General features: G+C 49.0%; 5 protein-coding genes across 5 annotated transcripts; 2 read left to right on the top strand and 3 right to left on the bottom strand.

Moving 5' to 3' along the window:
- Positions 1 to 1,246: 1,246 nt before the first annotated feature.
- N7466_008123 (uncharacterized protein) lies at positions 1,247 to 1,495 on the top strand (the record flags this gene model as incomplete). Its single annotated transcript, XM_057167512.1, has 1 exon — positions 1,247 to 1,495. The coding sequence occupies one exon, from the start codon at positions 1,247 to 1,249 to the stop codon at positions 1,493 to 1,495; it is 249 nt and encodes an 82-aa protein (XP_057018143.1).
- Positions 1,496 to 2,554: 1,059 nt separating this feature from the next.
- On the bottom strand, positions 2,555 to 4,428 carry ade13 (adenylosuccinase ADE13; the record flags this gene model as incomplete). The annotated part of the gene is made up of 7 exons (XM_057167511.1): positions 2,555 to 2,805; positions 2,874 to 2,938; positions 2,997 to 3,075; positions 3,137 to 3,326; positions 3,390 to 4,117; positions 4,197 to 4,283; positions 4,377 to 4,428. 7 exons carry the CDS (start codon positions 4,426 to 4,428, stop codon positions 2,555 to 2,557), a joined length of 1,452 nt encoding a protein of 483 aa, XP_057018142.1.
- A 301-nt stretch (positions 4,429 to 4,729) lies between these two features.
- On the bottom strand, positions 4,730 to 6,817 carry N7466_008121 (EXO70 family protein; the record flags this gene model as incomplete). Its single annotated transcript, XM_057167510.1, has 3 exons — positions 4,730 to 6,114; positions 6,184 to 6,401; positions 6,534 to 6,817. 3 exons carry the CDS (start codon positions 6,815 to 6,817, stop codon positions 4,730 to 4,732), a joined length of 1,887 nt encoding a protein of 628 aa, XP_057018141.1.
- A 293-nt stretch (positions 6,818 to 7,110) lies between these two features.
- Positions 7,111 to 9,492, top strand: N7466_008120 (putative phospholipase A2 (PlaA); the record flags this gene model as incomplete). Its single annotated transcript, XM_057167509.1, has 1 exon — positions 7,111 to 9,492. The coding sequence occupies one exon, from the start codon at positions 7,111 to 7,113 to the stop codon at positions 9,490 to 9,492; it is 2,382 nt and encodes a 793-aa protein (XP_057018140.1).
- Positions 9,493 to 9,855: 363 nt separating this feature from the next.
- N7466_008119 (putative phosphatidylinositol-3,4,5-trisphosphate 3-phosphatase) lies at positions 9,856 to 11,691 on the bottom strand (the record flags this gene model as incomplete). Its single annotated transcript, XM_057167508.1, has 3 exons — positions 9,856 to 11,480; positions 11,549 to 11,633; positions 11,689 to 11,691. The coding sequence occupies 3 exons, from the start codon at positions 11,689 to 11,691 to the stop codon at positions 9,856 to 9,858; spliced, it is 1,713 nt and encodes a 570-aa protein (XP_057018139.1).
- Positions 11,692 to 12,320: the final 629 nt, after the last annotated feature.

Raw genomic sequence — 12,320 nt, 5'->3', positions numbered from 1 at the left:
TGTGGTTTTTAGCTTGCTTTTTTAGTTGCCTCTTCGGCAAATCTAAATAAGCCGAGTTCAATGATCTGATTGGTTTAATTGGAAAGAAGTTGAAGTCAGAGCTTTTAGTTTTTTAAAAATTTCCAGAAATAGAAAAATCTCGCATCTTTACTACTCTCCATGTATCCAAAGTTGGAGCGGAAGTGTGTAATTCCGGGGGAGAAAAGCGCACATGATCGCTACGTAACTGAGTACTGAGTTACATAATATTTCTGAATATTTCTCAACTACGTAATTGCACACACCCCGGATCTCCCCTTTCGTCCGAACGTGGGGCATGTCACATGATGTACTTTTGTCTTCATCTCTATTCATTACTAGTAGTTACTAGTTACTAGTTACTAGTTACTCCGTGTACACCGTGTACACCGTGTTTGTGTTTGGGCCCGATGCTGAATGATTCTATTCCCTATTTAATCCCCTTCACCTGGCCCCCGCCCGTTGGGCATGATGATGCAACAAAAATGAATCCCAACTTATCCAACATCTCATTCGCCGCTCTCTCGACCAATTCGAGACTCAAGATCCCCTTGAGCTCTCCTGCTGGTGGAACCTGAATTCGCTTCCTCATATTTTTTTTAAAAGAAAATTTCCCTCAGCTTTGTGCGGTCCTTTTTTCCCCCTTCTCTCTATAGCTTCGATTTCTCAATTCAATAACTTTCAATAACTTTGGTCATTATACACCTCTTTTTTTTGGTCACCTTGAGTTGATTAACTTATTGATTTTCAATTTTTCTTTCTTTTCTCTTCAACTCCTTTTTTTTTTCCCTTTGACATTTCTGCACCAAAACCCTAAAAACTTCGTGCATTGTTAAGCGCGAACGACTCGGAACAAAGCCGTGTGGTTCCCCCTCCACTTCTGGGCCCTGAATCAAGTTATTTTTAAAAGAAAACAAAGCCAAAAAAAAAAACAAAACCTCTACTTCATTTCTATATATATAAAATATATAGAAACAGTTGACTTGATTGGGGGTTTTTTCTTTTTGAGAGACCTTGAACAATCCCCTATCATCAATTTCCCAGGGGGGGAAAAGGAAGAGGGAAAAAAAAACACAACAAACCTCGGATATATAATACATAACATATACCAAGGGAAGGGAACAAACCCACCCCAAAACCCTCAAGTGTTCAAGTGCTTGCAAAACCCTGTGGACTCCCCCTGGGTTTTTTTCTTAAAAAAAGTTCCAAGGTTCATCCCAGGTTGATCATGTCTCGTCGTCGCACTTCCTACAGTGAACCCATGAACGAGGCAGTCGCATACCCTCAACCTCGCCGGGGTCCCATCGAAGGTCCCAATGGCCGTCGTCTCATCCGCCGCGTCACCTGGCGCTCCTCGACCTACAAGTTGATGGCTTCCTTATGGGTGTTAGGTGTTCTCTACATCCTCTGGTTGATTCGGGATCTCTTCTATCTCCCGTTCGCTTCAATGTCCACCCCACCTGTCCGTGCTGAATGACCTACGCCTCGTGTGCGCGGGGTCTAGGACAAGTGGGCCGAAGGCTTGAGCAAGCAAGCAAGGCGCTCTTGGTCTGAGGGGGAATTCGATTTACGCTTTTTTTGACTTTTTCCGCTTGCATTGGTGGCATGTCATGTTTGCTTTGCTCCACTTGGTCTCCTGGGAAAATTGAAGGGGAGAAAGGGAGAGAAGGAGAGGTCAGAAAAGAGGTACAGAGGGACGCACACAACACCTGAATGTGCGGACCTTGAGCCTGGAGGCCAGGTGGGATCATTCTATCTCGGTCTTCCCACTATCCTGGAATGTGTCATATGAGTTATTTAGGTGGCGAGTGGATACACACGGCTTGCGCGTGTGCATCCCCAACCAACCGGGTTTTGTCCAGCCGCTGCATCTTGAGAATCCGATCCCTCGCTCCCTCCGCAATTTGCGATATACTCCTGAGTCCTGGCAACAAAAGCCACCGGTCTAGTTCTTTTTTTTTTTTTTTTTTTTTTTTTTTTCTTCTGTTTGAATTCTAGAGCCTTTGTGTTTTCCTTTGATTCTCACTTTGTCTTTTTCTGCCTCTTGGTGGATTTTCTCGGGTTCATTTGCTTGCCGTCTTGCCTAGCGTTTGTTCCATTGCATATAGCGTTCTCCCCTCAGACTGCATTGCCAGCGACTGTGCCTTCCAAAATGTTTTCCTTTCTCTGCATATACAACGTGCTTGGATATTGATGCAAATCACGCTGGGGTGGTTTTGCTCTCTTCTGCATGTCAGCTATCAGTATATCTAGCTGCCCTTAATAGTTCACATCCGCCAAGGTTCTTTCTTGATGTTAGAGAAAAACAAAATCATTGAAAAAACATGCTCCAAGGTTGAATAAAAAAAAACTGGAAAGTATTGATCTCATTATTGATCTCAATCTCATATCTCATAGACCTAAACAACTATACACAACTCCTCTATGAGGGGGGGGGGTTCAAATTCAATGTCGCATTTTTCCTGACCGTGCCGGCCTATCACAAGTTCGAAACACAAGACAGATATATACCTAGTAGAAAGCCTAGGAGTTGGATTTAAACGTAAAGAGCAGATGTCTCGGACTTGGCAACCACCTCAGCGTACGGCTTAAGAGCAGCGGCAACCTCGGTGGTGGTGAACTTCTGCACTTGCTCCGGGGCACGACCGACAAAAGTGCGGGCGTCGAGAAGGCTGTCCAGCTCGGGGATGATGGGAGCGAAGAAGGCGGTGCGGCGGATACGGTCAAGGAGGTCGTTGTCCTTACCGAGCTTCTTGACGTTATCGGAGGCTTGGTGGGAGAGGACACCTGGAAGAAAGAATTACCGTTAGAGACACACACAGAGAGGAGCTAATAGAAAGGAGATCAAAACTTACGGATCTCCTCGTGGGCATCCTGGCGGGAAAGACCCTTCTTGACACAGGCCATGATGACGTTCTCACTAGACATATCGTGAGCTTCGGTAATCCCAAACTTCAAATGAAGGGTCAGTAACTTACGTGGCCATGAAGGGAAGCTCGTCGTTGACGCGGCGCTTGATGACCTCGGGGTAAACGACAAAGCCGGAGCTGACGTTGTCTACAGCATAGTTAGAAAAGGACCCAAACCGAGGAAACAAGGGCGGAAGAGTAGGACTAACTCAGCAGGATGAGACAGGCATCGGCGCACAGGTAAAGTTCGGGAAGGCTGATACGGCGAATGGCACTGTCGTCCAAAGAGCGCTCAAACCACTGGGCGGAGTAGGTATCCAGGCAGTCCTTGGGCAGGTTCTGCAAGTGACGTCCAAGGGAGCACAGACGCTCCGAACGCATAGGGTTACGCTTGTAAGCCTACATTGCATATTGGTTAGCCGGTTTGCAATTCATGGTTCAAGGATCGAACAGTCCACTCACCATGGCACTGCTGCCAATCTGATCCTTCTCAAAAGGCTCCTCAACCTCCTTGAGCATGGCCAAGTGGCGAATGTCAATACCGATACGTTCGCAGGTGGAGCCGAAAGAGCCAAGAGCGTTGGCGACATCGACGTCGATCTTGCGGGTGTAGGTCTGACTGGAGATGGTGAAGGCAGAGCTGAAGCCAGCCTTCTCGGTGACAAGCTCATCAAGACGCTCAACCTTGGCGTGGTCACCCTCGAAGATCTGGAGGAAGGAGGCCTGAGTACCGGTGGTACCCTTGACACCGCGGAAACGCAGGTCATCACGGGCGCGTTCGAGGTTACGCAGGTCCATCAGGAGATCCTGAATCCAGAGACAAGCACGCTTGCCAACGGTGACCAGCTGAGCAGGCTGACCGTGAGTGAAGCCCAAGCAGGGCAGATCTTTGTATTCCTGGGCAAACTGGGACAGCTTGTCAATGACAACAGCCAGCTTGGGGATCAGGATATCCAGACCATCCCGGAGAATGATCAGGTCAGCGTTATCAGTGCAGTAGCAAGAGGTGGCACCCCAGTGGATGATACCAGCAGCAGCGGGGGCGACCAGACCAAAGGCGTGCACGTGGGCCATGACATCGTGTCTGCGACGCTTCTCCTCCTCGGCGGCGACGGCGAACTCCTCGTCCTGAATGGTGTCATGAGCCTTCATCTGCTCAATAGCCTCCTCGGTGATAGGCAGTCCAAGCTCTATAGAAGCAAGACCCAGTCAATTGAATGTTTGGCTTCCCCACATAGATTCAACCTGTTCATCCGTATATTGTCGTACCTTTCTGGGACTCGGCGAGCCAGACCCACAGCTTGCGCCATGTAGAGAAGCGCATACGAGGGGAGAAGAGATACTTCATCTCCGGGCCTATTCGATTGCGGGCCGGGTTAATAAAATGTAGTTCGATCCCCGGATTCCAGCCCGCTCATCATTGGCGGGATGGTGGGATGGAGGACATACTCGAGTAACGCGAGTTGAGGGGAGTCTGGTAGACATCGTTGGAGGAAGACATGATGTCGGTTGTTTGTGAAAGTCACCTAGAAGATGAATTGAACGGTAAAACCGACAGATAGAACAAGGACAAGGCAGTGTGCAATGTGCGATGCCGGAAGCAATTTTTGTTGCTCAGGCTTAGCGGGGCTTATCACGTTATCGTAGAGTTGGAATTGGTGGGGCAGAGAGTCACGTGTAGAGTATATAAGGTGTAGATCGGCCTTTTTTTTTTTCCTTTCTCGTGGACCGTGGATAGATAGGCAATTATTATGTCATTATAAGAGACCTGGAAGAAAATAAAGATCTATACCTAAAATGACCTATGATGAAAGCTGGGCAAGTTGCACCGAAAGATTCGACTTGTCGTACTTGATGTACTTGCCGCGGCCCTTGTCGATCTCCACGTAGCGATCGTAGAATCGGGCATAAAGTGGCTCAAGAACCGCCTGCAACTCTCGTCCCAGAACCGAACGTACTTCCCGTTCCATGTGAAGGGGCTTATGCCGGGACAACATTTCGTCGAAGCTGGCATTAAACGACTTAAATTTGTCTTTGATGGCATCTTTGTCTTTCGATGACAGACTCTTCACGATACTGCTGGAATCCACGGCACCTCCCGAGTTGGGTCGTGCACCAGAGCGGGATGTGTATTGAACATCAAGAAGGAACTGGGATGTCTCCTTCCAAGCGTCAAGGTAGGTTGATGTAGCACGCTTGCGGAAGGTGTCGATGCGGGCAATGCTGTCCGGGGCACCCAAGTAGCGCGCCAGTTCTGGACTTTGCCGGATCGACCGGTCGACAATACAGAAAACGTTGGACAAGAACACGCCCAGTGCGGCTTTCGTCTTGTGGAAGGAGCGACCACGTGCCTCCAGTGCGGTCATTAAAGATTCAATCATATCCAAGATAAAGTGCGAGAAAAGGGTACCGCTGTCAGGCCCAACGTCCAAAGGCGCTGTACCAGCGGTGCTAGATTTAGATCGCCAATTGCCATCACCAAGGGAGGTCAGAATAGATGCCAGGGGGCCTGAGTAGCCCGTCAATGTGGCAAGGGAGTTCATGACTTCCTCAACCAAGGGAACTGACCCTCCATCCGGAGGCAAGGGTACGGTGGCTGCCTTGCGTTTGGTCTCCTCTAGCAGCTCAGATAGGGAAGATTTGGCAGTTTCACGCACTGGCCGCAGCGCCTCTATTAATAGGCCCTTCAACTCTGCAGTTTTCGAATCGATTCGGTAGGACATTGCCGTCACAATCTCAATAATTTCAAATGCGAGGAAGCAGTCAGTCATGAGATTTTGCCGAATGTATAGGTTGAGTTCACGCAGAGTTTTGGAGTACTCTCCCATCGCTGAGAGAAACACGGCTTGTAAGGCAAGTCCCTGCTGATCCCCAGGGAACAGTTGCACAATGATCGCATGCTCAGTATTGATGAATGCTTCCAATGCATTGGAGTAGATCCCAATGCCGTTGGTACCTTGTTTGTATGGTCCATCGGTCGGTCTTCGCTTGACAGTATTGAGAGACGCAATGGATAGGTTTTGCAGGCCAGAGGTAATATACGGCCCGCGCACCTCAGCATAAATCTTCATTGCAGGGTTCTCTCCTTTGTTTCGCGAGGGGCCCAGGGCGGATGCGGAGGCAATCGATGCACACAGTGGGGCCAGTTGGGAAAGTGTTTCTTCGGGAATAGAAGGGAATGGGAGTTCTATAAAATACCGGGGATTAGCTTCCCTTGCCCCCAAAATAGGCTAGGCCTTAAAATGGTAAGACGGACCTTTCGTTAAATAGTGCAACGGCTCTATTGGGGTGACATGTTGTTTCAACTCGGATCGGAACATTTCTTGGAGCTGACCGCTTCCAGTACTTAGTAGCGCGTTGAAATCTGCGATTGCTGTCTGGTTTGATCGTAAATTTGTAGTGTTGAGGTCGACCAGCGCCTTTTCAACACGTTTCATCGCCGATATGTATTGTGAGAGGCCGGAGCTCAGCGGTCTGTAAAGCAAGCAAGTCAGTTAGTTTTAATTGATTCATTGATATCATTCCAGATCTCTCTCTCTCTCTCTCTCTCTCTCTCTCTCTAAAATGTCTGTGAGAGTGTGGAGAGTGTGGGAACTGGGTACATACCCTGCGCGAATGATACCCTCCTCTCGACTCTTCGCGTCCAGAGGCTGACGGAGACGGTCGATGGCATCGTTGACCTTGTCAATATTGATATTGGTAGTCTGAAGAGACTGTGTATTGCTATAGATCGGGCCAATGGCCTCCTTGACCACTTTACCACTTGTCTCCAGGCGGACCATGGACCCTTGAATCTTCTTGGTGAGGCGGTTGAGCTTCTCGAGGTTGGCGTAGAGCACCTCTACCTCAGCGCTCTCCTCCGCATACGCAGTATTCCGGGGGGCCACCATGGCGATCGCGTCAAAAGATTTGAAACAAGAGAGACGGTATCACCAGGAGCTGTCATGTGCGCCCGTGTGGGGTCGACGGGGGGAAATTGATGTTCGTTGCCTCAGATAAGCTCCGCCCCAGGCAGTTCCGATAAACACGCTAGTCTGTAATCTGCTCTTTCGGCCCGTCTGTGCTTCCGTGTCACATGATATGAGGTCATCCCCCGCGGTAAATCAGGTACTCCGGACTTGGATTTCTTAAATTGCTTGCTTGTATGCAGCTTGCAGCTTCTTATCCTCACTTCCTCGCGACAATGGGAGCTGCAAGCGCTTCACGGCTGCGCTGGACAGTTCCCCCAGCAGCAATTGCGGCTTATACTGCGGGTCAATGGACGCAGCCTAACAGACATCTCCAAAAAACCCACATCTCCACATCTTCTGCTCAGTACGATGCCAATTCAAAGTCTAGGAGCTCTTCGTCCGACAAAAATGACTCTCAATTGGCTGAGAGTCAGGCATCTGTCTGGACAAAAATTGTCCAGAAGCTTGACGAAGTGAAACATACTGTTGGGGTACCAGAGTGGGGTGATCTAGGGGGAGGCATTACAAACTACATTGTCCCCGATTGGGCACGATTGCTACCAGCTACAGCACAAAAGCTCCAGCGCGAGCTTTCATTGGCACCTGGCTCTTTAGCAGACGATATTTGGAAGGAGGCACATGATGCAGAGGCCAACCCAGAGATCTTGAGAAATGCCAAGGTGCGGGTAAGCGGAGATCTTTGCCAGGAGGAACAGGAATTCCGAAACAAAAGAAAGCAGCACGCCGTCAAAGCGTTGGCATCATATCTCAATATCTCTGAGGGTGACATTCACCCGGATGATGTGCCTGTTATCGCCATGTGCGGCTCGGGTGGTGGACTTCGTGCTTTAGTTGCAGGTACAGGGTCGTACCTTGCTGCACAGGAATCAGGCCTGTGGGATTGTGTAACTTACACTGCAGGCGTCAGTGGCAGCTGCTGGCTTCAAACCCTATACCACTCCTCTATTACTGGCAGGAATTTCAACAAGCTTGTCGACCATCTGAAGAGCCGATTGGATGTACATATTGCCTTCCCACCAAAAGCGCTGAACCTTCTCACTACTGCCCCCACCAATAAGTATCTTCTCGGTGGGTTGGTTGAGAAACTTAAAGGAGACCCTGGCGCAGATTTTGGGCTTGTGGACATCTATGGCCTTCTGCTTGCGGCACGACTGATGGTTCCGCGTGGTGAATTGGGCGTTGTAGACTCAGATCTCAAGTTGTCAAGCCAACAAGTCAATTTGTTCAGTGGTGCGCATCCTATGCCTATCTACACCGCTGTGCGACATGAAATCCCTATGGTAGAGGATGATGATCAGGGCACAACACCCGAGCAGATGATGAGGAAGGCAACCCGCGAAGCCTGGTTCCAGTGGTTTGAGTTCACCCCATATGAGTTTTTCTGTGAGGAACTTAACGCTGGCATTCCCATCTGGGCTTTAGGGCGACACTTTCAAGGAGGAGAGAGCCAACTTTCTCCTGAGAACTTTCCTATCCCCGAACTACGGGTGCCCGGTTTGATGGGAATATGGGGAAGCGCCTTTTGCGCCACTTTGTCTCATTATTACAAAGAAATCCGGCCTCTCGTAAAGGGTCTTGCCGGCTTCGGTGGAATTGACTCTCTTATTCAAGGCAAAAATAAAGACCTGATTCGAGTTCATCCAATTGATCCGGCCACCATCCCCAACTATGTGCTGGGAATGAAAGATCAACTCCCCGATTCATGCCCAGAGTCTATCTTCCAGAGCAGCCATCTTCGCCTCATGGATGCTGGAATGAGCAACAATCTTCCCATTTACCCTCTCCTTCGGCCTGGTCGAGACGTTGACATTGTTGTCGCCTTTGATGCATCTGCAGACATCAAACGCGAGAATTGGCTCTCAGTCGTAGATGGTTACGCCAAACAACGAGGTATCAAGGGCTGGCCTGTGGGTGCTGGATGGCCCCAAGAGGGCACAAGCCTGGAAGCCACGGAAGAAGCGCTGCGTGAGCCACAGAATATCACGGAGGAGAAAGTGAATAGGAAGATAAATGAAGCTCAAAGTCGGTCCGAAGACAGGCTCAATTCTTCGAAAAAGACCGGGTCTGTAAAACCCGATTCCGACCTAGGCTATTGCAACATCTGGGTTGGCACGACGGAGGAACGCACCTCAAAGGACGAACCCCCGCCCTCCAAGCGGCTTTTCCATCCCGAAACCGTCGGCGACCACTCCGATGCAGATTTTCACCTCATGCGACCCGATGCTGGTATCGCCGTTGTATACTTCCCTCTTATTCCTAATCCCTCGGCCCCTGAACTTCCACCTGCTACCAATGGCAGACCTCTTGCGGCCGCCCATTCCATTCAGTCACAGTCCAAAGAGGAAGACGATGGACCCACTCCCCACCCTAATACCATTGACCCCGATGTGGATGACTTTTTGTCTACCTGGAACTTCATCTACACCCCTGATCAGATTGACTCTGTTGTTGGGTTAGCCAAGGCCAATTACTCCGAGGGCGATCAACAGGTGCGCCGGGTTGTTCGCGCAGTCTATGAACGCCGAAAGGCTGATCGGTTGCGCCGGGAGGAGGAAGAGTCGCGCAAACGCATGGAGGGATTTGTACCCTTGTAGATATCCTACTGATTGATCTGTATGGCGTTTTATTGGGTTACGTGATTTGTTTTTTTTTCTGCATTTAGATGCTCTCTGGGGGATGATATTGATACTCGGATGATTTTAAATGTTTCATAATTTAATACATAGATCTAGAGACAACAGACATATTTCTCTGCTAACAAAATCGAATTTGAGCCTCATCGTAAGGTTACTAGTATTGTATATTGAATTGCCATTATGCCTTCATAATGCCATAAAAGTTGAAAATGAGACCCGAAGAAAACATTGAACTGTCGCAAAAAAAATATTTCGTATGCTGTCTATGATACATGCATGCATGATAATGATAAAAAGCGGTTATCCTGTGATATCCAGAAGTTATCCGTCGTCCTGTCCATCCTTAAAATAAGACCTCACGCCCTCCAGATCTCCATTGCCCTTGCCCTTCACCACACGACCTTCCTCGTCCACCGTCCGTTCTTCATCCTCACTCCCTGCTAAGCTCACATCTTTACTCGCATCAGTCTGGGGTCGCAGACCTAATCTCATATCCAACCCCTCCGCCGACTCTTCATGGTTCGAGGAGGTAGAAGGCGCAGGCGTCTCAGAGCTTGTGGTCAACTTAGAATTCACTTCACTCGAGGCCTTTGAGGCTGCACGGTCTGGCAGAGGTGGCCGGTTTTCCTGTTCGTCCCCGAGATGAGGAGGCGAAGATCCAGACTCAGACTCAGGCTGCGATGTGTGCTGCCAGTCAGAAGCCTGACCTTCATTTATCGGCTCACCAGGCTCAGGCATCTTGATTGGATGCCCAGATGAGGGAGTATGGCCAGGATTCTCGTCGGGATACCGCCAGACAACCTTCAATCGCTCGAGTGCGCGGATCCCTTTCTTCACGCTTCCCTTAATTCCATCCATGGCTTCCCATTCGGTCTCAAACACACCAGAATCATGCTTATCACCACCTTCAAAATAGGGATTGAACCACACATGGGCAACAGAAGTCACCATTGCAAATCCCGTGTACGACGCTTTGCTGCGGCGTTCAAAGTCAATGTTGACATCAGAACCAGGGACGATAAGTGGCTTTTCGGGCTTAAAAATCGCGGCGGATAATGTAGGTGTTGCTGGTGAAATAGTCGATGGGCGTGGGAGATCTGTCGCTGAGCTGGAGAAATCGGATTGTGAGGCCATTGGCGATGGTGCCCATGTCGCAGCAGAAGTGGGAGCATTTGCGCCCGGAGTGAGATTCGCAGTCTTCACATCAGTCTGCTCCTTCACGGGTGTGGTATTACCCGACTCGATCACCGTTCGCTCACGTCGATGAAACATATGGATGCATTTCCTTTTCTTGCCTTCGTCAACATAGCCCTCCACCGCGACCTTTACGCCGTCGCGCATGCCCCACACGTGAATTTCGACGATCTCAACGGGGCGTTCTATATATACTTTGTTCAATTGGTTCGTCCACCGGTCGATATAGTCAACGTAGCGCAGTTGGCTCGGAATACTAACGCCAGCTCCGAACCCAACACGCATGCGTCGATCTGTAAAGCGCTGTAGAGCGTCTTCTTTTTTCCATCCCTCTTGACTGATCAAGTATGCGGTTGCGATGGTCCCGCTGCGTCCTTTGCCTGCCTTGCAATGCACGACAACAACCCGGTCGCCATTGCTTGACGAGTTTTGTTTCTTCTCCGAATCAGATTGATTGGAGTTGTCGGTTGAGTCCAATAATTCGTTTTGTTCATCTAATCGCTGCAGCCAGTTTCGCATGCTGGCCATTATATTAGGGACTAAAGCAAAGGGCGGTGGGTGGTGATCTGGCCATGGGAAATGGTGAATCCGTCCATATACCTCCGAGTCCGGATATCCGGTCCCTTCTGCACGAAATTCCCAGATACACCAGTTCGAGCCATGCTTGGAGTCAAGGAAGGTGACCAGCGCATCAAGAGGGTTGCGGTACGCTCGTTGTGGATAGGTTCCCGAAGGGCCAGAGGTAGCAATAACTAGTAAAAAAAACGTTAATATGCAAATATGAACGCGGGCTTTAGAGGTCTCGCCAGAGGTAACATACTGTTATCTGTCACATAGCATAGGTCGAGATTTGCCTCTGGGTGTTGTAATCTAGGACCAGCCACGATTTGGCGGAGAATGGAGGACTGCGGAGAAGGAATCAGCTATTTTAACCCAAGCCAGGAACCAATGGGATCTTACCATTTTCTTCGCCAGTCAAAAGCTCATGAAGAAATATTATGAAATTGGTATAGAGGGCTGCAGGGTTTTTAAGAAAAGTATACCAGGAAGAACTTGTTTATTGGGGGCACGAGGGATGTTGGCAATGGGGAAAGTTGGAGAGTTGAGGCGCAGTCGATGATGTCACAGAGACTAAGACTACGGCAGTCATTGAAAGGTGGGCCATGCCAGACAACATTCAGGACTGAAGAGTGATAATTCATATTAATTACCAATCTAACATTCTAGTTATCATGATGCTTGAAAGATTTGGAAAATAATTGCAAAGAGCGTAAACTGGCCAAAGAATAATCTCAAAAGTAAACCCGTCACATGCTACTCAAGTGCTGCACACCACACATAGCTAATTACTTAGATAGGAATTCAGGAATGTGTACCTGACAGTGGCATGTAAATCTTAAAATTTCTCATAAATATTTTTACATAGAATTTGTCAATGTTTATATACAAGACCGAGCGGATTGTGATTCCATCAAGGGACCAAAAGGAGCCAAAAACAGAGTCGTAAAGGAGTGAAAGCGCCCACATAAAATAAGAGAGAGAATAAAAGGACCCTAAGACGCCCCAACCATAAGACATTTCATCCGGAATTC

The sequence above is a fragment of the Penicillium verhagenii genome (assembly GCF_028828195.1).
Source record: "Penicillium verhagenii strain IBT 33310 chromosome Unknown utg000008l_segment0_segment0, whole genome shotgun sequence".
NCBI classification, from domain to species: domain Eukaryota; kingdom Fungi; phylum Ascomycota; class Eurotiomycetes; order Eurotiales; family Aspergillaceae; genus Penicillium; species Penicillium verhagenii.
Note: the sequence above shows the minus strand (reverse complement) of the source record. Positions and strands in the feature narration are given on the sequence as shown.